This window comes from Coregonus lavaretus (assembly GCF_964263955.1).
Source record: "Coregonus lavaretus genome assembly, chromosome: 1".
In the NCBI taxonomy this organism is placed as follows: Eukaryota; Metazoa; Chordata; class Actinopteri; order Salmoniformes; family Salmonidae; genus Coregonus; species Coregonus lavaretus.
Genome location: NC_139988.1, coordinates 27,587,408 through 27,611,791, shown reverse-complemented (window position 1 = coordinate 27,611,791; position 24,384 = coordinate 27,587,408). Strand labels below are relative to the sequence as shown.

Genomic DNA, 24,384 nt, shown 5'->3' with positions numbered 1-24,384 from the left:
TCTTTGCCTCGATCCTGACTAGTCTCCCAGTCCCTGCCGCTGAAAAACATTCCCACAGCATGATGCTGCCACCACCATGCTTCACCATAGGGATGGTGCCAGGTTTCCTCCAGACGTGACGCTTGGCATTCAGGCCAAAGAGTTCAATCTTGGTTTCTCATGGTCTTAGAGTCTTTAGGTGCATTTTGGCAAGGAGTGGCTTCCGTCTGGCCACTCTACCACAAAGGCCTGATTGGTGGAGTGCTGCAGAGATGGTTGTCCTTTTGGAAGGTTCTCCCATCTCCACAGAGGAAATCTAGAGCTCTGTCAGAGTGACCATCAGGTTCTTGGTCACCTCCCTGACCAAGGCCCTTCTCCCCCGATTGCTCAGTTTGGCCGGGCGGCCAGCTCTAGGAAGAGTCTAGGTGGTTCCAAACTTCTTCCATTTAAGAATGATGGAGGCCACTGTATTCTTGGGGACCTTCAATGCTGCAGACATTTTTTGGTACCCTTCCCCAGATCTGTGCCTCGACCTAATCCTGTCTCAGAGCTCTACAGACAATTCCTTCGACCTCATGGCTTGGTTTTTGCTCTGACATGAGCTGTCAACTGTGGGACCTTATATAGACAGGTGTGTGCCTTTCCAAATCATGTCCAATCAATTTAATTTACCACAGGTGGACTCCAATCAAGTTGTAGAAACATCAAGGATGATCAATGGAAAAAGGATGCACCTGAGCTCAATATTGAGTCTCATAGCAAAGGGTCTGAATACTCATGTAAATAAGGTATTTCTGTTTTGTATTTTAAATACATTTGCAAGAATTTCTAGAAACCTGTTTTCGCATTGTCATTATGGGTTATTGTGTGTAGATTGCTGTGGATTTTAAAAATGTAATCCATTTTAGAATAAGGCTGTAACGTAACAAAATGTGGAAAAAGTCAAGGGGTCTGAATACTTTCCGAATGCACTGTATGTGTCAACACAAACTCATCTGCAAGAACTGCTGCTTTCTCAAGAGTGAGATCCTTGTGCTCATAAATGTAGGTCGCAATCCTTTCGTGAAGGCAATTCTTGAACTGCTCGAGAAGTATGAGTGTCTTTAAATCCTCAAGGTCCTTGACTTCTTGAGAATCACACCACCGATCAAAAATACATGCTTATTTCCTTGCGAACTTGGCTTTGTGATTCTGTCTTTCGTAATTTACTGAACTGTTGTCTGTATGCCTCTGCGACCAACTCATAAGCCCGAAGGATAGCAGCTTTAACAGTGCCATAATCTGAACTCTGGTCAAGAGATAAAGCGGCGTACACTTTGAGCTTTTCCTACAAGAACCCTTTGGCGGAGCAGTGACCAAATACCTCACGGCCATTTTAGGGATGTAGCAATCCCCTCAAACAAAGTAAAATATACATCTACCTCCTTATCGTTGAAAGGCAGTACAAGCCGGCTGTTCCGACCAAGATCAAACTCTGTTGAGGGTGTAGGATGGCCTGACTGCATTCGGAGTACTTCCAGATACATCTGCCTTTGTCGCGCTTCCAGCTCCATCTCTTTCAATCGAATGGCATGCGCACTTTCTTCTTGTTCTAGTCTGGCTGCACATTCTCGTTCTTTGGCTGCACGATCATCTTGTCTTTCCCTGTGCTCCAACTCAAATTTCTATTGCGCCAATCTCTCCTCACGTTCTCTTTCCCTTGTGCTCAAGCTCTAATTTCTATTGCTCCAACTTTGCCTTTAGTTCGACCTCTGGCAGTTGCACGTCTACAGGACTCACCCTACTACCCTTTTCATCAACCTCCCTCTCTGGAAGGATTTCCTCCTCCACCTAAGCAGTACCGATCAACTCTTTGACTACTACTTTTGGATCGCCAGATGCCACTTTGATGTCATAATGCCTTGAAATTATGAGCAGATTTGCCTTTGTACATGTATCTAGTATCTTCCATGTAGGGTTTTCCACAAATGCTTCCAACTTAAAGTCCATGTCTTTAAAAAAAATATATTAGCCTGTGCGTTTACGCAACTTTCAAAATGATTCTGCCAATCTTATAACCCCTCAGGGTCGATGTCAGTGACAGAAACTATCACAAAAGTGTATTTTGAACACTCAAATATCTGGCCACAGCAGAGCTTCCGAGTAGGTGACTAGAACAACTACCATACTCATGGGAAACAAGATCCCGGACGAGCCCCCATTTTGTTACGTTCCCCAGCAAGAAAACCAAAAATGTCACTCAAACAGAAGAGGGAACTAACAAAGTGTCACTGATCAACAACCAAAACATGAGGGGTTCTGAAAGGCACTCATGGGGGTGTTCACTGAAAGTTGCCTAGCAACAACAACTGGAACCTAAAAGACACACATCATGAGTGCCCACTAAATTTGCCCAAGGCGGCAAACAAAAAAATAAAACACACCAAACTTAAAGACAGGAAGCAAACAAAAAAGGTGGAGCAAAACTAAATCTGGGAAATTAGACAATGGCATGTTTTTCTAGAAATCAAATAGGGAGCGCCAACTAAAGGTGTTGACCCTCTATTTCTCTCAAGACAACCCGAGCATTGGGCCAGCCACTCTTAAATAGCACCTGGGGCAGCACAGGTGAAACACTTTCCCAGAGATGGCAACACCTTTCAAGATGGCAACCAGCACAGGTGTAACACATACTGACTAACGAGGCAACACCAATCGATGCACCCTACGTGCTAATGAGCTATACGTTTTAAAGTCCAACCTCAAAACATAAATGGAAAAACCAAAGCCTGCTAAAAATATTTTCAGAATTCTCTATAACTTCAGGATATAAAATTAAAGTGGAAACAATCAAAATAATGGCAATAGGAAAAATAATGACTCATGATCTACAGCAATCCTTTATGTGGACCACAAAAAATATAAAATACTCAGGATGCTTAATAAGTGGCAACAAACAACAAATATATAAAGGTAACTTTTCCCATTACTCAACAATATGAAAGCAGATCTAATTAAATAGAACAATCTTCCCATAAATCTTACAGGTAGAATAAACCTCTTCAGAATGGCATGGCTCCCAAAGTTTTTATATTTATTCTCGGTAATACCAATAACCCCACCAAAGACATTCTTTTTTTTTAAAGTATACTCTGTCATAAGGGCAAATAAAACTCATAGGGAAATGTAAAACCTTCTTTTTAATTCTAAGTCTGAGGGTGGTTTTAACCTTCCAGACTTGGAATTGTATCAACTCGCCACCCAGGGCTTTTACTTGTGACATATAGTTAAATACACTAAAGAGGAACAATGGGTGCATATTGAAGATGCGCTTGCTCATCCCCAGAATCTTTTCACGTGTCTATTTTCAAAGGATAAAGCGAAGAACATTAACAACTTCATAGCTAAGAACACTATAACAATATGGAAGAAAATGAAACGTAATATACAAGAACCAATAACACTCCCTAAAAGCACAACCCTATTGAACAATCCTTGGATAACTTTCCAGAATTCAACAAATGACTTGATAATAGGAAACACATTTATTTCCATGACAGAATTCAAAAGCAATTTTGGACTGACCAATACATTATTTAAAATACATGCAACTTAAAAAGTTTAATATCACGACATTTCTATTAGACATTTTTTAGACATCAGAGAAATCTTGAGGGAAACCTATGAGTCAGAAAATGATATTCATAGTAAGATACACAAAACATTGCGGTGAGCCTACCCCAATGACAATCTTCAAAAAATATATAAACTATTGTAACCAAGACTTAAAATAACTAATATTGGCACAAGATGGAGGGAATGTTAGAACATAACTAATGAAATTACAGATAACGAAAATGTACGCTTAATCCAGTATAAACGAATCTATAAAATGTATTATACAAGAGACAAACTTCACAAATTCTACAGCACAACGGCAGAGTTATGTCTTAGGTGTAAAACTAACAATGACTCAATAATCCATGCCTTCTGGGAATGCTATGAAGTCCAAAAGTTATGGGCGGAGTTAGAAAGTTGGCTGCCAGAATTATTACAATGTAAATGTACTTTTAATCCGTCTGTCTGCATATTTCAAGACATGGCATATGAGGGAGCAGTGAGCTACCTGATGGGTTGGACGATACTTTTCTCACCAATCATCTTTAAAAAACATATACTTAAAAACTGGAAATCAACCAATCCTCTATCGTTAACACAATGGAAAGGTCAAATGCTTTATTATCTAAATGTTGAAAGTACGTGGGCGATGGAGAGAAACAAAATGGTATAGTTTGAGGCCATGTGGCGGAGAGTGATGCGGGAGCTGGAGATGGGTGTGTGAGCAGGTGGGTTTGGGCGTGTGTTAGGTCGTTGATATTTGTGTGCGTCTGTATGCTGTTGTTTGTATGTGTATGTTTTGTATTGTAAAACACATTCAAAAATTCAAAAAGAGAAAGTATATACAAAGGGTCATTTCCAGATTCAGTGCCATTACCATATTTACAATGTGCAGCGATCCTGGAGTGGTAGGGTTAGATATGTACAGGGGTAAGGTGACTAGGCATCAGGATATATGACAAACAGAATAGCAGCAGCATATATGATGATTGTCAAATAAAATAAAATCTAATTTTATTTGCCACATGCGCCGAATACAACAGGTGCAGACATTACAGTGAAATGCTCACTTACAGCCCTTAACCAACAGTGCATTTATTTTTTAATAAAAAAAGTTAAATAAAACAACAACAAAAATGTTGAGAAAAAAAGTAACAGTAGGGAGGCTATATATACAGGGGGGTACCGGTGCAGAGTCAATGTGCGGGGGCACCGGCTAATTGAGGTAGTTGAAGTAATATGTACATGTGGGTAGAGTTAAAGTGACTATGCATAAATAATTAACAGAGTAGCAGCAGCGTAGAAAGATGGGGTCGGGGTGGGGGGGACAATGCAAATAGTCCGGGTAGCCATGATTAGTTGTTCAGGAGTCTTATGGCTTGGGGGTAGAAGCTGTTGAGAAGTCTTTTGGACCTAGACTTGGCACTCCGGTACCGCTTGCCGTGCGGTAGCAGAGAGAACAGTCTATAACTAGGGTGGCTGGAGTCTTTGACAATTTTGAGGGCCTTCCCCTGACACCGCCTGGTATAGAGGTCCTGGATGGCAGGAAGCTTGGCCCCAGTGATGTACTGGGCCGTACGCACTACCCTCTGTAGTGCCTTGCGGTCGGAGGCCGAGCAGTTGCCATACCAGGCGGTGATGCAACCACTCAGGATGCTCTCGATGGTGCAGCTGTAGAATCTTTTGAGGATTTGAGGACCCATGCCAAATCTTTTCAGTCTCCTGAGGGGGAATAGGCTTTGTCATGCACTCTTCACGACTGTCTTGGTGTGTTTGGACCATGATAGTTCATTGGTGATGTGGACACCAAGGAACTTGAAGCTCTCAACCTGTTCCACTACAGCCCCGTCGATGAGAATGGGGGCGTGCTCAGTCCTCTTTTTTTTTTGCTGTAGTCCACAATCATCTCCTTTGTCTTGGTCACGTTGAGGGAGAGGTTGTTATCCTGGCACCACACGGCCAGGTCTCTGACCTCCTCCCTATAGGCGGTCTCATCGTTGTCGGTGATCAGGCCTACCACTGTTGTGTCATCGGCAAACTTAATGATGGTGTTGGAGTCGTGCCAGGCCATGCAGTCATGGGTGAACAGGGAGTACAGGAGGGGACTGAGCACGCACCCCTGAGGGGCCCCCGTGTTGAGGATCAGTGTGGCCGGTGTGTTGTTACCTACCCTTACCACCTGGGGGCGGCCCGTCAGGAAGTCCAGGATCCAGTTGCAGAGGGAGGTGTTTAGTCCCAGGATCCTTAGCTTAGTGATGAGCTTTGAGGGCACTATGGTGTTGAATGCTGAGCTGTAGTCAATTAATAGCATTCTCACGTAGGTGTTCCTCTTGTCCAGGTGGGAAAGGGCAGTGTGGAGTGCAATAGAGATTGCATCATCTGTGGATCTGTTGGGGCAGTATGCAAATTGGAGTGGGTCTAGGGTTTCTGGGATAATGGTGTTGATGTGAGCCATGACCAGCCTTTCAAAGCACTTCATGGCTACAGACGTCAGTGCTACGGGTCGGTAGTCATTTAGGCAGGTTATCCTAGTGTCCTTGGGCACGGGGACTATGGTGGTCTGCTTGAAACATGTTGGTATTACAGACTCAGTCAGGGACATGTTGAAAATGTCAGTGAAGACACTTGCCAGTTGGTCAGCACATGTTCGGAGTACAAGTCCTGGTAATCCGTCTGGCCCTGCGGCCTTATGAATGTTGACCTGCTTAAAAGTCTTACTCACATTGGCTACGGAGAGCGTGATCACATAGTCATCCGGAACAGCTGGTGCTCTCATGCATGCTTCAGTGTTGCTTGCCTCGAAGCGAGCATAGAAGTGGTTTAGCTCATCTGGAAGTCTTGTGTCACTGGGCAGCTCGCGGCTGTGCTTCCCTTTGTATGCAAGTATGTGTGCGTGTGTAGTCAGTATGAGTGTGTGAGCAAATTAAGTGTGTGTGTGTGTGTATATGTGTTGGAGTGTCAGTGTGAGTGAGTGTGTAGTGTGCATACAGACAGTGCAAAAATAAACAATAAAATAGAAGGGTCAATGCAGATAGTCCATGTAGCCATTTTGTTTGCTATTTACCAGTCTTATGGCTTGGGGATAGAAGCTGTTCAGGAGGCTGTTGGTGTCAGTCTTGATGCTCCGGTACTGCTTGCCGTGCAGTAGCAGAGAGAACAGTCGATGGCTTGTGTGGCTGGAGATATAACAATTTTTCAGGCCATCCTTTCACACCGCCTGATATAGAGGTCCTGGATTGCAGGGAGCTCGGCCCCCCCTTGATGTACTGGGCTGTCCGCACCACCCTTTCCACATCAGATCTTTTAACATCAGATCTTTTTCAGATCTGATTGGTCAAAAGACCAATTAGTGAAAAAACGCAGCAGTAGAAGAGGAAATTGTCAGCCCTGTTCTTTCTTTTTCTATCTGCAACATTCAGAACGTTTCACACCACTGAATACAGTTACACAGTAAAGTCTCTCTGACACAGGAGGCTGCTGATGGGAGGACAGCTCATAATAATGGCTGGAATGGAGTTAATTAAATGGTATCAAACACGTGCTTTCCATGAGTTCATGAGTTTGATACCATTCCATTAATTCTGTTCCAGACATTACTATGAGCCCGTCCTCTCCAATTAAGGTGCCTCCAACCTCCTTGCTCTCTGAGCCGACTCATGATAAATGGTTTCTTCTCTGTGAACGTTCTCCCTCTGGTGAACATTGGAAGGATTTTGCAGAACATCATTTTAACTTTCAACATTCCTTTAAAATTAAAAAGTAAAACTAAACCAAGTCTGTCATCCAATTCTCTGCCCTCTCTGGATTTAAAATCATATGATTGGTGTGGATTGAGTTTCCACCATGTGATAAAGTGTGCAAGTGCACACTACTTGAACACTTTGGGAGAAGGGTAGAAAATCAGTATGCAGCCTACAAGACAAGAAAAGTACAAGAGACCCTGATAATGGAATAGTACAATTCTTTATGCATTTCATTCTGTAATACATTACATACAATTTGTACAGTGCATTGTCAATGCAATACATTAGTAGAACAGTTTGGTTGCTACAGCATGAAATATCAATTTAAAAAACGAACACATAAACAAAAACATCAACGTAACAAAGACATATAATGAGATGTGGGATAACAGGCATGACAGGCAATGTGCGTGTTTGAAACCAACTACATTGCAGTCCTCCTCTAGGTGGTGCCACAGAGCTGCCATCACATGCCCATAACAACAGGTACTGTTGCCTGGGTTATGTTCAGTAGGCACGAAATGAATAAAAGTGCCAGAAAAGGAGTGAAATGAGAAGGTTCTATCTGGCTTATTTGCATTTTTTCTGTTGCAAAACATCCTGCTACAGTGTGCCCTAATGAACATGGCCCAGTTCAATCTGCAGTTCAAACCTAGTCGACTACAATGTGAGTAGTGAATACCACCTATAACCTGGCCCTAAAGTCAGCCTGGTTAACCCAGACTTAACACTGAAGTGTTGACAATGGTGAGTGCAGTGTTCAGTCTGGTTCAACCAGGCTACTACAGTCAGGTTCTTCTGGATCAAAGAAAGAGACTCATTCAAATAAGGCCCCAAACGCTGAATGTCTGACCACAGCATTCATACACCATAGGGTTGCAAAATTACAGTAACTTTAGGTTTTTCTGGTTGAAGGACTCCCGGAATCAGAAGGGCATAAGCAGGGATTCCGTAATTTTCCAACCAGGATTTCTGGAAAACCTAGGAATTTTGGGATAGTTACCAGAATTTTGCAAACCTAATAGACCATAAAAAAATAACTGCAAATGTCAGGACACTTGGCTTCTTATCTGCTTGCTAGCTACAGCCATACATTTCATGGTAATGCCATGCTTCCAATAGAGATGCTACTAAGGCTGTAACTTCGTAAGGAAAGTGAAGAGTTGGGGCTGAAATGTTTAGCCTTAGGTAAAAACTTTTTCTGTGCACTTGGATGGGTTGGATTGGACTACCATATTTTGACATTTTGTACATTCAGTCACTGAAAGAGAATGCTACAATGGAACCATCAATTGGCAATTGGGAACCTCTGCTATAGTTGGAGCCTTTCACAGTTTTTGGTCTTTATAATCATCTTTCAGCCAGCTACCAGTGTAGGGCTACCCAACTGTCTTAACATAACATACTTTTCGTTCTTTCTGAAAATTGACACTAGACAAACTCATTCTCTCTCTACTCAATGTAACTCCTCCCTTTCTCTATATCTCCTTACTTCCTCTACACCTCTCTCTTTACCGCCACCTCTCTCTACCTCCTTCCTATCTTTCTGGTGAATGTCTGTAGTTAAAGCAGAACTGTGTCTGTGATGGGTTCCAGGGAAAGTATAAACCTACCTGGCTTCTTATTGGCTATGGAGCGGGAGAGGGGAAGAGCTTTACTGGCTGATGAAACAGGAGTAAGGCAGAGGTTTTTGGACGATGCTCTTCTCCTCCTCTTTCTCTCTTATACTCCTCTACTTGGCCTTTGTCTCTCCACTCTTCAGTCTCTCAATCTGGTTCATTCCTCCTTTCTCCTCTTCCTCTCTTCTCCTCCTACCCTATCCATTCTTCCTCCCTCCTGAATCTCCTTCATTCCCCCTCTTGCATCCTCTTCTACTTGGCCTCCTCCTCCTCCTCCTCCTCCTCCTCCTCCTCCTCTACCACCAGGTAAAGAAGGGTTTCCTGCTCTGGAAGCTCTGTGTGTAGGACTCACTGTTGGCTCTCTGTGGTGCTCTGGCTGTCTCCACTATGACTGGGGGCATCTGAACCAGGTGTAGCGGAGTCTTACTCTCCTTCAGGGCCTGGCTCAGGTTCAGGATCTGGTGGTAGAGACATATAGTTTCAGCATAGGTTTACACAAACAGACACACACACACACACACACACACACACATGCATTTACATAATCAAGATCTGGTGACAGAAACATACAGAGCTTCAGCATAACTTAGCATACGCACACGCCCACATGCACACGTACAATTTCACACACACTCAGGGTAATAGTCTGACAACATAAAGACAAATACTGACACTGTCCAGGTATTCCCCCAACAACGCACCTGTCCTCTCATCACAGCTATCTGTTTGTGGAACTGCCCTCTATCAAAACCTGGATCCTTCTGTAGGATACACACAACACAGCTTTACTTAAATAATGCTGGCATGATGCAGTCAGTGTTGTGAGGATGACAGAATAGAACTTTGTTGTGACTTCAAGGCCATAAAAAAAATATATATTGGTCCCAGATATGTTTGTGCTGTCCATAGGAATTGGTAGAACTGCAAAAACAGATCTGCGACCAGGCAAATGAAACCCCCTGCTAACCTTAAAGAGTTCGTAGAGGTCTTCCTCCAGGTCTTTGATGAAGTTGGGGTCGGCCAGTTTGGGCAGAACCAGGTCCCTAATCTCCTGAGAGAAAGGAACCTTAGCCTGGGACAGCCACACCCAGTAGAATGGATCTACACAGAGGAGGAATAAAGTAGTTTGTTTGTGTTCCTCTCTCTGTGTCTCTCTGTGTGTGTGGTTTGTGAGACTCACAGGCTCTCCATGAGTCGGGGTGTTTGATTGGGAAGGCCAGGCCGTTGTCTATGGCTGCCAGTCTGATGATAGGCTCCTTTACCACCACCCAGTCGGTGTCCTACACAAAGAAACACAGACAGACAGACAGACAGAAAAAAAGAAAGGAAAACATTCTAGTTTCCCATTTTTTTTTGAAGTTCCTATAAAACTAATGCTGCAGGTTGAAATCTCTAGGTTTAAATAATATTTTATTAGTCTACTCACCCGTTTCCCTTCCATGTCCATTGGACAGTCATATTTTAACAGCCAGTTGTCGTTCCCCCGATCTGCAAGTGTCAACAGCATCATCATTAAGCTACAATAAATCAAATTCAGCCATACATTTCTCTATGCACGCACACATGAATCACACACACACCTGTGTTCCTGATTATGTAATCGAGGACCACCAGTCTCTCGAACTGAAGCTGCAGCTGCCGATTGGTGTTCTCTTGAAGAGGCTCCGCCTCAAACCGTCTCAGCCAATAGTCTGCGTCTTTGTAGCCCTCCACAAACAACTGGAAGGATCCCACCTGAGCCATGTGTGAAATGTATTATGTATAAGCATTATTCTAAGACATTATAAAGGCTTATACATGCTTATAAGAAGTTTTAAATGATTATACCTGCAGGCTTTAAGTGTTACAATATTATTTACTTTCAGGGCAGTGTTCTTCAACTCTGGTCCTGTGGACCCATGGGGTGTGCAGGCTTTTGTTCTAACCCAGCACTAGAACACCTGATTCAATTAATCAACTGCTCCTGGAGCCGTTGGTTGGTAAGAATTAGTCAACAACACTATGAGGCATGAATTGTTGTCTAAACTTTAAAGCAGATACAGAAATCACCAGGGTCGTGTTCATTAAAGCACACTGTAGCAAAACGTTTCTAAACGTTGTACAGTGAAAAACTAAATGAGTGTTTCTTATTGGACAAGTTCAGGTAGTACCTTACTGTTTTGGACTGTTTTCTCCAGTTTCATGCCTAATGAACAGGACCCAGTTGTAGGTTCTGAACCCCAGGCAGAAGTCCTACCTACCTTAGGAGGGAGGCCTATTCTGTGGAAGCGCTGTCCCACTTTGGGAACTTTCTCCAGAGCTAGCCTCTTTCCCCGAGACTTGACTCTGTCTATAGCATTGTAGTTAAACGTATCACTGGCCAGGTACACCACCTAAAGGAAGAAAGAAAGAAAGAAAGAAAGAGAGAGAGAGAAAGAAAGAGCGAGAGATAAGAGTCAATTATTAGCACATCCTTTCTGTGTGTGTGTGTGTGTGTGTGTGTGTGTCTGCTAGAGCTGGGCAATATGGACAAAAATCCATATCACAATAAATTGCCTGAATTGTCACGATAACGATACATTGAACAATACTTTTATGATATTAATAAGCATCACTTACTTGTTTATATTACCCTTAAAACTACTCCTCCTGCTGCTTTGAATGTTATTATTATTATTATTATTATTATTATTATTATTATTATTATTAAGTCCTGTTAGCAATAACCCATATTAGCAGACTTAGGCCTACTTAATTTCAAACTTTACATTCCTCTAGTAAAGGCTACTTGACTACGTTATTATCGATAAATTGTTGGTTTGTTCGGTGTCGATAATTGTCGGTTTATAATCCCAGCTCTAATGTCTGCCTGTAACCCTTCCTACCTTGGTCCGCGGCACAATATTGAGCTCTAGTTTTTGGTCGACCAGACTGGCCCCGGCCTCAGACAGATAGCCCTGGTTCAGGACCAGACAGTCCCGTCCGAAGCAACAGGGACAACACAGCTTCTGGAGCCACTTGGTCCACTTTGGGTTCAGCTGACCGTACGGCTCCTCGGTCTTAGGCTTGAACACACCGATGACCTTCTACACACACAGACAGACAGACAGATTATTATTGGTACTTGTTACACGCTACTAATATTCTTTACTTGTAGCGCGAGAGAGAGAGAGAATAATGCATCTAACATGATCCTATAGCTATGAAAAATGAAATAGTAAAACATCATATGTAACTCATTAGGCTGTCTCCCTTTTTTATGGAGTATTTCATGCAAAGCATATTTCTGCACAATAAAATACAATCTCATCTGAAACCACACTGCAGTTTTAAAGGAGTACAAAGTTCGACAGAACACAGTGGCTCACTCTCACTCCTCTACTATTTTTAGATTTCAACCCAAATCTTCACGACACACTAATGATGTTGGTTCATCTCAAAAGGCACACTGTTACTGTGTACAAAGACTGCTCAGGAGGATCATATCATGTGGTAAACAAAGCTAAATGACTAAAATGTAAATGTAAAATGTAAATGTAAAATCTGACCCTAGATCTGTGCCAACAGGCAACGTCTACCCTGTCCCTCTTCTAACCATGACAGCCCCCTCAGTCCTTATAATCCATAAAAGGTGAGTGATGATGTCAGAGGAAGTGACATCACACAACATCTGCCATCAGAGGGTGATTCATGGTACAACAGAACCTGCAGGCTGGGGCTAACGAGCTGGAATGGGAATGGTTTCGCAACCCATTAAAAGTCAATCAGATTAACTTAAGTTTCCTCACATGATTCACTGTGGAGGGAGCAGCACAGAGACTGAGGCTAGCTTTTTATTCTATGGGTACGTTCCAGGTCGTTTTAAATGCAGTTTCGCTGGCTGTGCCAGATGATGAGATCTCACAACACCTGGATAAGTGTTTAGCATCTCTGGAACCACATTTATATGGTTTAGCAATCTTCTCATGTGTTAAGAGTGGGATCTGGACCCCAGTCTCCCACAATGCCATAACTATTAGACCAAGAGTAAATTCCCTCTTGGGCTGAGGGTGACACTGATTTGTGAAGTAGCAGGCAGGGCTACCTCAACATGAAAGCGTGACTCCGTCTCGCCTCCGCTACATATGGGTGACTCCTCACGAAAGAGATTTAATCCATAGAATGGTCCTTTTGGAGGAAGGACTGTTGACATATATTTTACATTTGTATCTTAAAGCATAACTGAGAAATAATTCATTGAAGTTGTAATATTTGTGACATTTTGCCAGAATGGGAAATCATAGTCACAAACCCACATTGGGTCACCTGCTACTAATTTGAAGGTGTGTCCACGTACTTTTGGCCATGTAGTGTATGTGTCATGGTATGGTGGGGTATGAAAAATGGGTCAACTTTGATGTTTTGGCATTCAGGTCCAAAAAGTCACTTTCTAACCACTTCTTCCATGGGCAAACATGTATGGAAAGTTTTGTCTAAATCAAAAGAGATGCTGTCAAAAAGTCATTGATTTCAAATGGATTTAGCCAGAGGAAACATTATGTTAAAGGAGGCCTGGATAAGGACAAAATGTCACAAATATTCCAAATTCAATTAATTATTTCTCAATTATACTCTAAGATACAAATGCCAAATAAATGTCAATAATCCTTCCTCGAAAGGACCTTCCACGGGTTACATTTGGTGAAAACCCCAAAAAATAATGGTATTGTTTTGTCCTAGTTTCGTGAGGAAACACCCATGACTGCAGTAAAGATGCCCTGGAACGCAGCCTATGTAACCTTGGCTGAGGCAGTGCCTGGTAATAAGGTTATATCTGTTGTCTAAAATAGTTCACTGGTCCATAGGAGAGTAAAATAACTGTTTATTGAGCATGTTCAATTGAGAGACCGGAGAGAGAGAAGGAAAGAGTGAGAGACTACATAATCCAGGGAGAGAGAGAGAGAGAGAGAGAGAGAGAGAGGCTAGGGAATGGAAATGGAGTGGCCATCTTCTTCAAAGAGTGTGAGGATGCTTATTACTAGGCATACCTCTGGAGAGAAAATGGAGGCCCTTAAGCCATTCAGATTGCTAGTACATGACTTCTCCTGAGTTACGACATCTTCACACAGATAGTAGCCTACATGGTACACAAACACAGAGTAAGCAAAATTGATTTTCTATGGGTAAAAAAAAAAAAGACTCCGACATGTCTAGGGCCGATCTTACTTACATGTGAACAATGCATAGAATGTCTGTACAATTCTCTCCCAGCCTGCCTTACATAAAGGCCTCCTGTATAACAGTATGTCTCAACCTTTTCTATACAGGGAAGGCAGCAAATTACAATTAGCTTAGGCCTGAGAACTGATAGTGACAGCTAATCTCTTTGAGAGATTGGGCCTGTTTGCACTTTGCACCACGCTTGTGTTAGAAGTTGCCCCAAGGCACATCTAGGATTTTACAAGGTCTCTATCCTTAGACCAGTGTCTGGGGGCAACTTCTTTATATTTGAGATGCCGCCAAGTCACACTCCCAGCCTGGCATGGTGGAACTACACTGAACAAAAATATAAACGCAACATGAAACAATTTCAAAGATTTTACAGTTACAGTTCATATGAGGAAATCAGTCAATTGAAGTAAATTCATTAGGCCCTAATCTATGGATTTCACATGACTGGGAATACAGATATGCATCTGTTGGGTCACAGATAGGCGTGGATCAGAAAACCAGTCAGTATCTGGTGTGACCACCATTTGCCTCATGCAGCGCGACATCTCCTTTGCATAGAGTTGATCAGGCTGTTGATTGTGACTTGTGGAATGTGTCCCACTCCTCTTCAATGGCTGTGCAAAGCTGCTGGATATTGGCGGGAATTGGAACACGCTGGCGTACATGTTGATCCAGAGCATCCCAAACATGCTCAATGGGTGACATGTCTAGTGAGTATGCAGGCCATGGAAGAATTGGGACATTTTCAGCTTCCAGGAATTGTGTACAGATCCTTGCGACATGGGGCCGTGCATTATCATGCTGAAACATGAGGTGATGGTGGCAGATGAATGGCACGACAATGGGCCTCAGGATCTCGTCACGGTATCTCTGTGTATTCAAATTGCCATCGATAAAATGCAATTGTGTTTGTTGTCCGTAGCTTATGCCTGCTCAAACCATAACCCCACCACCACCACCAACACGGGGCACAATGTTCACAACATTGACATCAGCAAACCACTTGCCCACACAACGTCATACACGCTGCCTGCTATCTGCCCGGTACAGTTGAAACCAGGATTCATCCGTGAAAAGCACTCTTCTCAAGCGTGTCAGTGGCCATCGAAGGTAAGCATTTGCCCACTGAAATCAGTTATGACTCCAAACTGCAGTCAGGTCAAGACCCTGGTGAGGACGACGAGCACGCGGATGAGCTTCCCTGAGACTGTTTCTGACAGTTTGTGCAGAAACTCTTCGGTTGTGTAAACCCACAGTTCCATCAGCTGTCCGGGTGGCTGGTTTCAGACGATCCCGCAGGTAAAGAAGCCGGGTGTGGAGGTCCTGGGCTGGCGTGGTTACACGTGGTCCGTTGATGTGAGGCCGGTTAGACATACTGCCAACTTCTCTAAAACGACGGAGGCGGCTTATGGTAGAGAAATTAACATTAAATTATCTGGCAACAGCCCTGGTGGACATACCTGCAGTCAGCATGCCAATTGCACACACCCTCAAAACTTGAGACATCTGTGGCAAAACGGCACATTTTAGAGTGGCCTTTTATTGTGCACCTGTGTAATGATCATGCTGTTGAATCAGTTTATTGATATGCCACACCTGTCAGGTGGATGGATTATCTTGGCAAAGGAGAAATGCTCACTAACATGGATGTAAACAAATTTGTGCACAACATTTGAGAAAATTGAAAATTTCGGGGATCTTTTATTTTACCTCATGAAACATGGGAACACTTTACATGTTGCGTTTATATTTTTGTTCAGTATACATACCGTATCTACTATATGGCAAAGTCTACCAGGGCTAGAAACAAACCACCATGTGTAAATTGCTCACCTCAAATGCTACATCACCCAAAAATCAACACTGCAGATACATGCTGGAACTCAATACAGAACATGATGACATCACTGCACTGTCAGGGCTAGAATGAGCAACAGCAGGTTGCCAGAGCAGACAGACAGTAAGCTAAATCATGTGACGGTGTTGCTGCATGAAACTGAATTACATGACTTACTTGAAAACAAAGGGCATTTTAAAACATGACAGAGATGGCATCCTCTCCCTATCCGTCTCCCTCCCTGTTTATCTGTCTGTATTTTTACATCTCTCACTCTGCCCCTCTAGAAAGAAAGACCATAGTAACTAGAAGCTTGTCTATCTCACCCCTTGAGAGTCTTTGACGAAGTAGCTACCACTGGATCCTTGGCAGATCCTCTCTGGAAAGATCTCTTCTTCAATGGCTTGTTCTGCTTTCCTCACGATCTCCCTAAATTCTGGGTCGTCCGGAAACTCATTCCTGTGTGGATCCCGCGGAGAGTTCCCTCTGTCCCGGTCCAAAAGCGGCTGTCTCTCCCGGCTACGTCCGGGGCTCCCAGCCGACACTCGCACAACAGAACCCGGCGTTCTCGGACTGGTGGCATCGCTCTGGCAGTAGTTGTAATCTATTGAGTCCTGGAGAGGGGAAACGAGGGGGCTCGTTTCGTCCATCCCAAAGTGGGGTATTCCAAGGGTCGGCGAATGGACAGATAGGAGCCAGGATGAGGGACTCAGACGAGTTGTTTCTACGCTGTTGTTTCAACGCTGCTGATTCTGGCCTTCGGCAAGCTTTCAAACAAAACAGCGTCGTTTTCCGCGTAAAGACACGCCTACTTTGAATAGAGACTCGCGATTGGCGCTTTCCCTGCCCAGCCTCCTAGATGTACCGCCCCATGTCCAATGCTGCGTTTATAACCAAGTGAGACAGTGGCAATTACCAGTTGTGAAGTCTTAAATACCAGTTCATCCATTCACGTGCTTTGAACTCGTTGAGAAACGCTGCGTCAACCATAAACTAAAAGTACAGCTTTCATGCTTGTAAACAAAGTGTTCAAAAACCATATTAATAGATTTTTATAAATAATGTTTTGTAGTTGCATTTAACCACCGAAAATGCTGTTATCAAGGTCATTTCCTTAGTAGGTGACCTCAGAGGTCAGCATGTGGGAGAAGTCAGAGCTCATGGGTGATACAGGAGTTTCCCACCAGTAATTGCCAGTTAGAGGGGCGTTCAAGTGGATTTTTCCCAGACATATGTGGTTATGAACTGCCAGGTCGCAGTTGTAAATGAGAACTTGTTCTCAACTGGCTTACCTGGTTAAATAAAGGTGAAATAAAATAAAAATAAAAATGTTGAAGTGTGGTTGGGAGGGGGGAATCTGGTAATAGTGAACTTTTACAACCTGTGAAAACTGATCAGAGTTGTGGTAAAAATACTATCTTGCTGTTGGTTTGAGTTAGGGCTATCATGGTGGTGTGTCCATTCAAACACAGATGGTGGTAAGCAGTTCAAAGGGCTGTTGCCTGGTTTATTACTTCAGTTGAATTGTTGAAGATAATGATAACAAGGTTGAGGATGTAAGGATTGGATGGTTAACTAGGAAACAAAAACATACATGGTAGTCATTTCATATAAACCAAATGCAGATAAACAAATATACTCATGAATCTCAATAACATTAAAATAATATTACAGTGAAAAAACTTTGGCAATAGGTTTAAACATGAGTAAAGGACATGTTCTCCAAATTCTAATATAAATTAAGAAATAAACACATCCAAAACACACAAAGGGAAGGGTTACAACAAAAAAGGTGTCTAGTAACAAAACACTTGGTAAGGTCTGCCACACTGATTAGTGACAGATGAGGGTATTTAAAGGTGGTGAAGGGGCTGGAGTCCCACCTCTGCTGGAGGGGGATTGGAAAGGGGATGGTGGTTGGTGATAGGGTGAGGGGACTGTCGGTCAGGGTAGGGGCAATTTGACCTCACAACCTTTGTAAGATAATCAAATCAAATCAAATTTAATTGGCCACATGCGCTGAATACAACAGGTGCAGACATTACAGTGAAATGCTTACTTACAGCCCTTAACCAACAGTGCATTTATTTTAAATAAAAAAGTAAAATAAAACAACAACAAAAAAGTGTTGAGAAAAAAAGAGCAGAAGTAAAATAAAATAACAGTAGGGAGGCTATATATACAGGGGGGTACCAGTGCAGAGTCAATGTGCGGGGGCACCGGCTAGTTGAGGTAGTTGAAGTAATATGTACATGTGGGTAGAGTTAAAGTGACTATGCATAAATAATTAACAGTGTAGCAGCAGCGTAAAAAGATGGGGTGGGGGGGCAGTGCAAATAGTCCGGGTAGCCATGATTAGCTGTTCAGGAGTCTTATGGCTTTTGGGTAGAAGCTGTTAACAAGCCTTTTGGACCTAGAATTGGCGCTCCGGTACCGCTTGCTGTGCGGTAGCAGAGATAATTTTTTGAGGATCTGAGGACCCATGCCGAATCTTTTCAGTCTCCTGAGGGGGAATAGGCTTTGTCGTGCCCTCTTCACGACTGTCTTGGTGTGTTTGGACCATGATAGTTTGTTGGTGATGTGGACACCAAGGAACTTGAAGCTGTCAACCTGTTCCACTACAGCCCCGTCGATGAGAATGGGGGTGTGCTCAGTCCTCTTTTTTTTCCTGTAGTCCACAATCATCTCCTTTGTCTTGGTCATGTTGAGGGAGAGGTTGTTATCCTGGCACCACACGGCCAGGTCTCTGACCTCCTCCCTATAGGCTGTCTCATCGTTGTCGGTAATCAGGCCTACCACTGTTGTGTCGTCGGCAAACTTAATGATGGTGTTGGAGTCGTGCCTGGCCATGCAGTCATGGGTGAACAGGGAGTACAGGAGGGGACTGAGCACGCACCCCTGAGGGGCCCCTGTGTTGAGGATCAGTGTGGCAGATGTGTTGTTACCTACCCTTACCACCTGGGGGCGGCCCGTCAGGAAGTCCAGGATCCAGTTGCAGAGGGAGGTGTTTAGTCCCAGGATCCTTAGCTTAGTGATGAGCTTTGAGGGCACTATGGTGTTGAATGCTGAGCTGTAGTCAATTAATAGCATTCTCACGTAGGTGTTCCTCTTGTCCAGGTGGGAAAGGGCAGTGTGGAGTGCAATAGAGATTGCATCATCTGTGGATCTGTTGGGGCGGTATGCAAATTGGAGTGGGTCTAGGGTTTCTGGGATAATGGTGTTGATGTGAGCCATGACCAGCCTTTCAAAGCACTTCATGGCTACAGACGTCAGTGCTACGGGTCGGTAGTCATTTAGGCAGGTTATCTTAGTGTCCTTGGGCACGGGGACTATGGTGGTCTGCTTGAAACATGTTGGTATTACAGACTCAGTCAGGGACATGTTGAAAATGTCAGTGAAGACACTTGTCAGTTGGTCAGCACATGTTCGGAGTACACGTCCTGGTAATCCGTCTGGCCCTGCGGCCTTGTGAATGTTGACCTGCTTAAAAGTCTTACTCACATTGGCTACGGAGAGCGTGATCACATAGTCATCCGGAACAGCTGGTGCTCTCATGCATGCTTCAGTGTTGCTTGCCTCGAAGCGAGCATAGAAGTGGTTTAGCTCGTCTGGTAGGCTTGTGTCACTGGGAAGCTCGCGGCTGTGCTTCCCTTTGTAGTCTGTAATAGTTTTCAAGCCCTGCCACATCCGACGAGCGTCAGAGCCGGTGTAGTACGATTCAATCTTAGTCCTGTATTGACTCTTTGCCTGTTTGATGGTTCGTCGGAGGATTTGGATTTCTTATAAGCGTCCGGGTTAGAGTCCCGCTCCTTGAAAGCGGCAGCTCTACCCTTTAGCTCAGTGCGGATGTTTCCTGTAATCCATGGCTTCTGGTTGGGGTATGTACGTACGGTCACTGTGGGGACGACATCATCGATGCACTTATTGATGAAGCCAGTGACTGATGTGGTGTACTCCTCAATGCTATCTGAAGAATCCCGGAACATGTTCCAGTCTGTGCTAGCAAAACAGTCCTGTAGCTTAGCATCTGCGTCATCTGACCACTTTTTTATTAACCGAGTCACTGGTGCTTCCTGCTTTAGTTTTTGCTTATAAGCAGGAATCAGGAGGATAGAGTTATGGTCAGATTTGCCAAATGGAGGGCGAGGGAGAGCTTTATATGCGTCTCTGTGTGTGGAATAAAGGTGGTCTAGAGTTTTTTTCCTCTGGTTGCACATTTAACATGCTGGTAGAAATTAGGTAGAACGGATTTAAGTTTCCCTGCATTAAAGTCGATAGCCCTTGGGAGTGTAGATAGTCAAAATAGGAGACTGGTGATGTGGTGTAAGGTTACTGGTGCTTTCCATGCCGTCCCTAGGATGGGTGCATCACTTGAGTGGGTTGAGTCACTGATGTGATCTTCCTGTCCGGTTTGTCGCTCCCTCGGGCTCGTGCAGTGGAGGAGATCTTCGTGGGCTATACTCAGCCTCGTCACAGGGTAGTAGGTTGGTGGTCTGTTGATATCCCTCTGGTGGTGTGGGGGCTGTGCTTTGGCAAAGTGAGTGGGGTTATATCCTGCCTGGTTGGCCCTGTCTGGGGGTATCGTCGGACAGGGCCACAGTGTCTCCCGACCCACCCGTTTCAGCCTCCAGTATCTATGCTGCAATAGTCTATGTGCCGGGGGGCTAGGGTCAGTCTGTTATATCTGGTGTTATTCTCCTGTCTTATCCATGTCCTGTGTGAATTTAAGTATGCTCCCTCTAATTCTCGCTTTCTCTCTCCCTCCCATCCTGGAGGACCTGAGCACTAGGACCATGCCTCAGGACTACCTGGCCTGATGACTCCTTGCTGTCCCCAGTCCACCTGGTCGTGCTGCTACTCCAGTTTCCACTCTTCTGCCTGCGGCTATGGAACCCTGACCTGTTCACCGGACGTGCTACCTTGTCCAACCTGCAGTTTTCAACTCTCTCTCTCTACCGCACCTGCTATTCCAACCTCTAAATGCCCGGCTATGAAAAGCCAAGTGACATTTACTCTGGATGTACTGACCTGTTGCAACCTCTACAACCACTGTGATTATTATTTGACCCTGCTGGTCATCTATGAACGTTTGAACATCTTGGAGAAAAGTCTGGCCTTAATGGCCTTGTACTGTTATAATCTCCACCCGGCACAGCCAGAAGGGGACTGGCCACCCCTCAGAGCCTGGTTCCTCTCTAGGTTTCTTCCTAGGTTTCTGCCTTTTTAGGGAGTTTTTCCTAGCCACCGTGCTTCTACATCTGCATTGCTTGCTGTTTGGGGTTTTAGGCTGGGTTTCTGTGTAGCACTTTGTGACATCTGCTGATGTAAAAAGGGCTTTATAAATAACATTTGATTGATTGATTGAGTACACTGGGAAGGGTCACAGACTGATGTCAATGGATAAGTGTTGGAGGAATGCACAAGACCAAATGAATTTCCCCCTGGTGGGATAATAAAGTTGATCTGAATCTGAGTCTGAGGAACTCCTGGATGAGAAAGGGCTTGTGTGCCTTATTGACGACTGAGGAAACCAGGATTGACCCAGTAAATGGGAATGAAGCTGCTCTGGCTCTTACTCTGATCTTGAGTTCATTGGCAGGCAGATGTATTTGGGAGGTATGGGAGGAATCTACAGGGGTTAGTGATCACTACCCATTCATGTGTACTGTATGAATGAGGGTGGGAGAAACAGCAGGAAATGGGTTGAGGAGATGGATACTTGAGAAAGCGGAATGGGATCAGTTTCAGGAGTTGAGTGAACAGGGGCTGTTGCAGGTGGATCTCAGTGCAGATATAGAAACAGTGAATGATGTAGTAAGAGGAGCAATAGTAGGGGCCTCAAGGCAGGTGATACCCATGGGTACAGGGGGGAGAAGGAGAAAGGCAGTTCCCTGGTGGACTGAAGAGTGCAGAGAAACTGTGAAGAGTAGGAATGGGGCTTTCAGAATGTTGAAAAGGTACCATTGCACCGGATACAGTATCAACAAGCACAATCAGCAGGTAGGAGGACCATTAGGACAGCTAAGAGGGAGTATTGGCGCTGGTTCTGTGGAAACATAGGCAGGACTACTACTGTGGGAGAGGTATCAAATCAAATCAAATTTGCTTCGTAGACAACAGGTGTAGACTAACAGTGAAATATATAAATAGTGACACAAGGAAAAAATACACAGTGAATAACGAATAAAAATAACATGGCTATATATAGGGAGTACAAAATAACATGGCTATATACAGGGAGTACCAGTACTGAGTCAATGTGCCGGGATAGATAACAGACAGTAGCAGCAGCCCAGGTTGTGTTTGTGTTTGTGTCTGTGTGTGTGTGTTGGGGTGTCAGTGTAAGCATGTGTGTTGGTAGAGTCCAGTGTGTGTGCATAGAGTCAGTGCAAGAGAGTTAGTGCAAAAAAAGGGTCAATGCAGGTAGTCCAGGTAGCCATTTGATTAGGTATTTAGCAGTCTTATTTAAAAGTCTTATGGCTTGGGGGTATAAGCTGTTCAGGGTCCTGTTGGTTCCAGACTTGGTGCATTGCACCTTCACGACTGTGTGCGTGTGAGTGGGCGCATGCACTGGTGGATTATGGGGCTGTGGGAAACCTGATGGACACGTGGCTGGCCCAAGGGTGGAGCGTTCCGTTACTCTCTCTGGACGAACGGCCGTTGGGGTCGGGCTGCATCACCCGGCGCACTGTCCCCGTGCGTGTCCGGGGGGGTACCAGTGGAGCGGGTCGAGAGCTTCAAGTTCCTCTATGTCCAAATCACTAAGGACTTCAAATGGTCCACTCACACGCACACAGTCGTGAAGGTGCAAGTGCATTGCACCAATCCTTACAAATGTCTTTACCATAAGGCCACTCCAACGTCATTTTAGAGAATTTGGCAGTACGTCCAACTGGCCTCACAACCGCAGACCACGTGTAACCATACCAGGACCTCCACATCCGGCATTTCATCTGCGGGATCGTTTGAGACCAGCCACCCGGACAGCTAATGAAAGTGTAGGTTTGCACAACCTAAGAATTTCTGCACAAACTGTCAGAAACCATCTAAGGGAAGCTAATCTGCATGCTAGTAGTCCTCACCAGGGTCTTGACCTGACTGAAGTTTGGCGTCATAACCGACTTCAGTGGGCAAATGCTCACCTTCGATGGCCACTGGCACGCTGGAGAAGTGTGCTCTTCACAGATGAATTCCGGTTTCAACTGTACAGGGCCGTATGGCGTTGTGTGGATAAGCGGTTTGCTGATGTAAACATTGTGAACAGAGTGCCCCATGGTGCCCCATGGTGGCTGTGTGGTTATGGTATGAGCAGGCATAAGCTACGGACAATGAACACAATTGCATTTTATCAATGGCAATTTGAATGCACAGAGATACCGTGACGAGATCCTGAGGCACATTGTCGTGCCATTCATCCGCCGCCATCACCTCATGTTTCAGCATGATGATGCATGGCCCCATCTCACAAGGATCTGTACACAATTCCTGGAAGCTGAAAATGTACCAGTTCTTCCATGGCTTACATACTCACCAGACATGTCACCCATTACGCATGTTTGGGATGCTCTGGATCGACGTGTACGACCACATGTTCCAGTTCCCGCCAATATCCAGCAACTTCGCACAGCCATTGAAAAGGTGTGGGACAATATTCTACAGGCCACAATCAACAGCCTGATCAACTCTATGCGAAGGAGATGTGTCGTGCTGCATGAGGCAAATGGTGGTCACACAAGATACTGACTGGTTTTCTGATCCACACCCCTACCTTTTTTTTAAAGGTATCTGTGACCAACAGATGCATATCTGTATTCCCAGTCATGTAAAATCCATAGATTAGGGCCTAATTTATTTATTTCAATTGACTGATTTCCTTATATGAACTGTAACTCAGTTAAGTCTTTGAAATTGTTGCATGCTTCGTTTATGATTTTGTTCAGTGTAAAATGGCTTTATAAATGAAATTTTTTTATCAACCTACGTGACATCAAAAATGGTTGAGAAAGCAGTGATGATTACTAAAACTGTCGCGATGATTGTGAATTATTCTGAATGATCCATATTCTGAATGATCCATCCCCACTGATCAAAGGAATGTGATAAATCAGGCGAGATTGGGGCACTGGTAGTTAAGTGATCTCTCAAGTGTTCTATCATAACATTTACAATCCTTCATCACTTTCAGTCCAAATTAAGTGGTTGCTTTTGATGCCACTGAAATGTGATAGTAGTGACATTGTAGCTCTCAAACTATAAAACGTCATAATACAGCAATAAAATACTTCTTCCCTATGAAGGTCATGGGACCATGTGCCCGCCTACCTTTATTTCATTGGTCGATAAATATTCAGGAAGTAGGCCTACCGCAGCGGGATCCTATTGGATTGGTGTGAAACACAGAGTGAGAAAATAACCAATC

At 44.2% G+C, this 24,384-nt stretch overlaps 1 protein-coding gene across 1 annotated transcript; it reads right to left on the bottom strand.

Moving 5' to 3' along the window:
- Nucleotides 1–7,520: 7,520 nt before the first annotated feature.
- Nucleotides 7,521–16,719, bottom strand: LOC311132152 (phosphatidylinositol 4-kinase type 2-alpha-like). Its single transcript, XM_084165372.1, has 9 exons — nucleotides 16,292–16,719; nucleotides 11,803–12,003; nucleotides 11,179–11,310; nucleotides 10,519–10,672; nucleotides 10,365–10,426; nucleotides 10,119–10,218; nucleotides 9,906–10,039; nucleotides 9,640–9,699; nucleotides 7,521–9,396 (listed from the first exon to the last, which is right to left on the bottom strand). Exons 1-9 carry the CDS (start codon nucleotides 16,613–16,615, stop codon nucleotides 9,235–9,237), a joined length of 1,329 nt encoding a protein of 442 aa, XP_084021498.1. The 5' UTR covers nucleotides 16,616–16,719; the 3' UTR covers nucleotides 7,521–9,234.
- Nucleotides 16,720–24,384: the final 7,665 nt, after the last annotated feature.

Bases quoted from the DNA above. Each gene is read 5' to 3' on its own strand.
- LOC311132152 (XM_084165372.1), bottom strand. From the start codon at position 16,615: ATGGACGAAACGAGCCCCCTCGTTTCCCCTCTCCAGGACTCAATAGAT. The intron at 11,311-11,802 runs GTAGGAAGGGTT...TTCTTCCTTTAG, and splicing joins ATATTGTGCCGCGGACCAAG to GTGGTGTACCTGGCCAGTGA. The intron at 10,219-10,364 runs GTGAGTAGACTA...TTCTTTGTGTAG, and splicing joins TGGACATGGAAGGGAAACGG to GACACCGACTGGGTGGTGGT.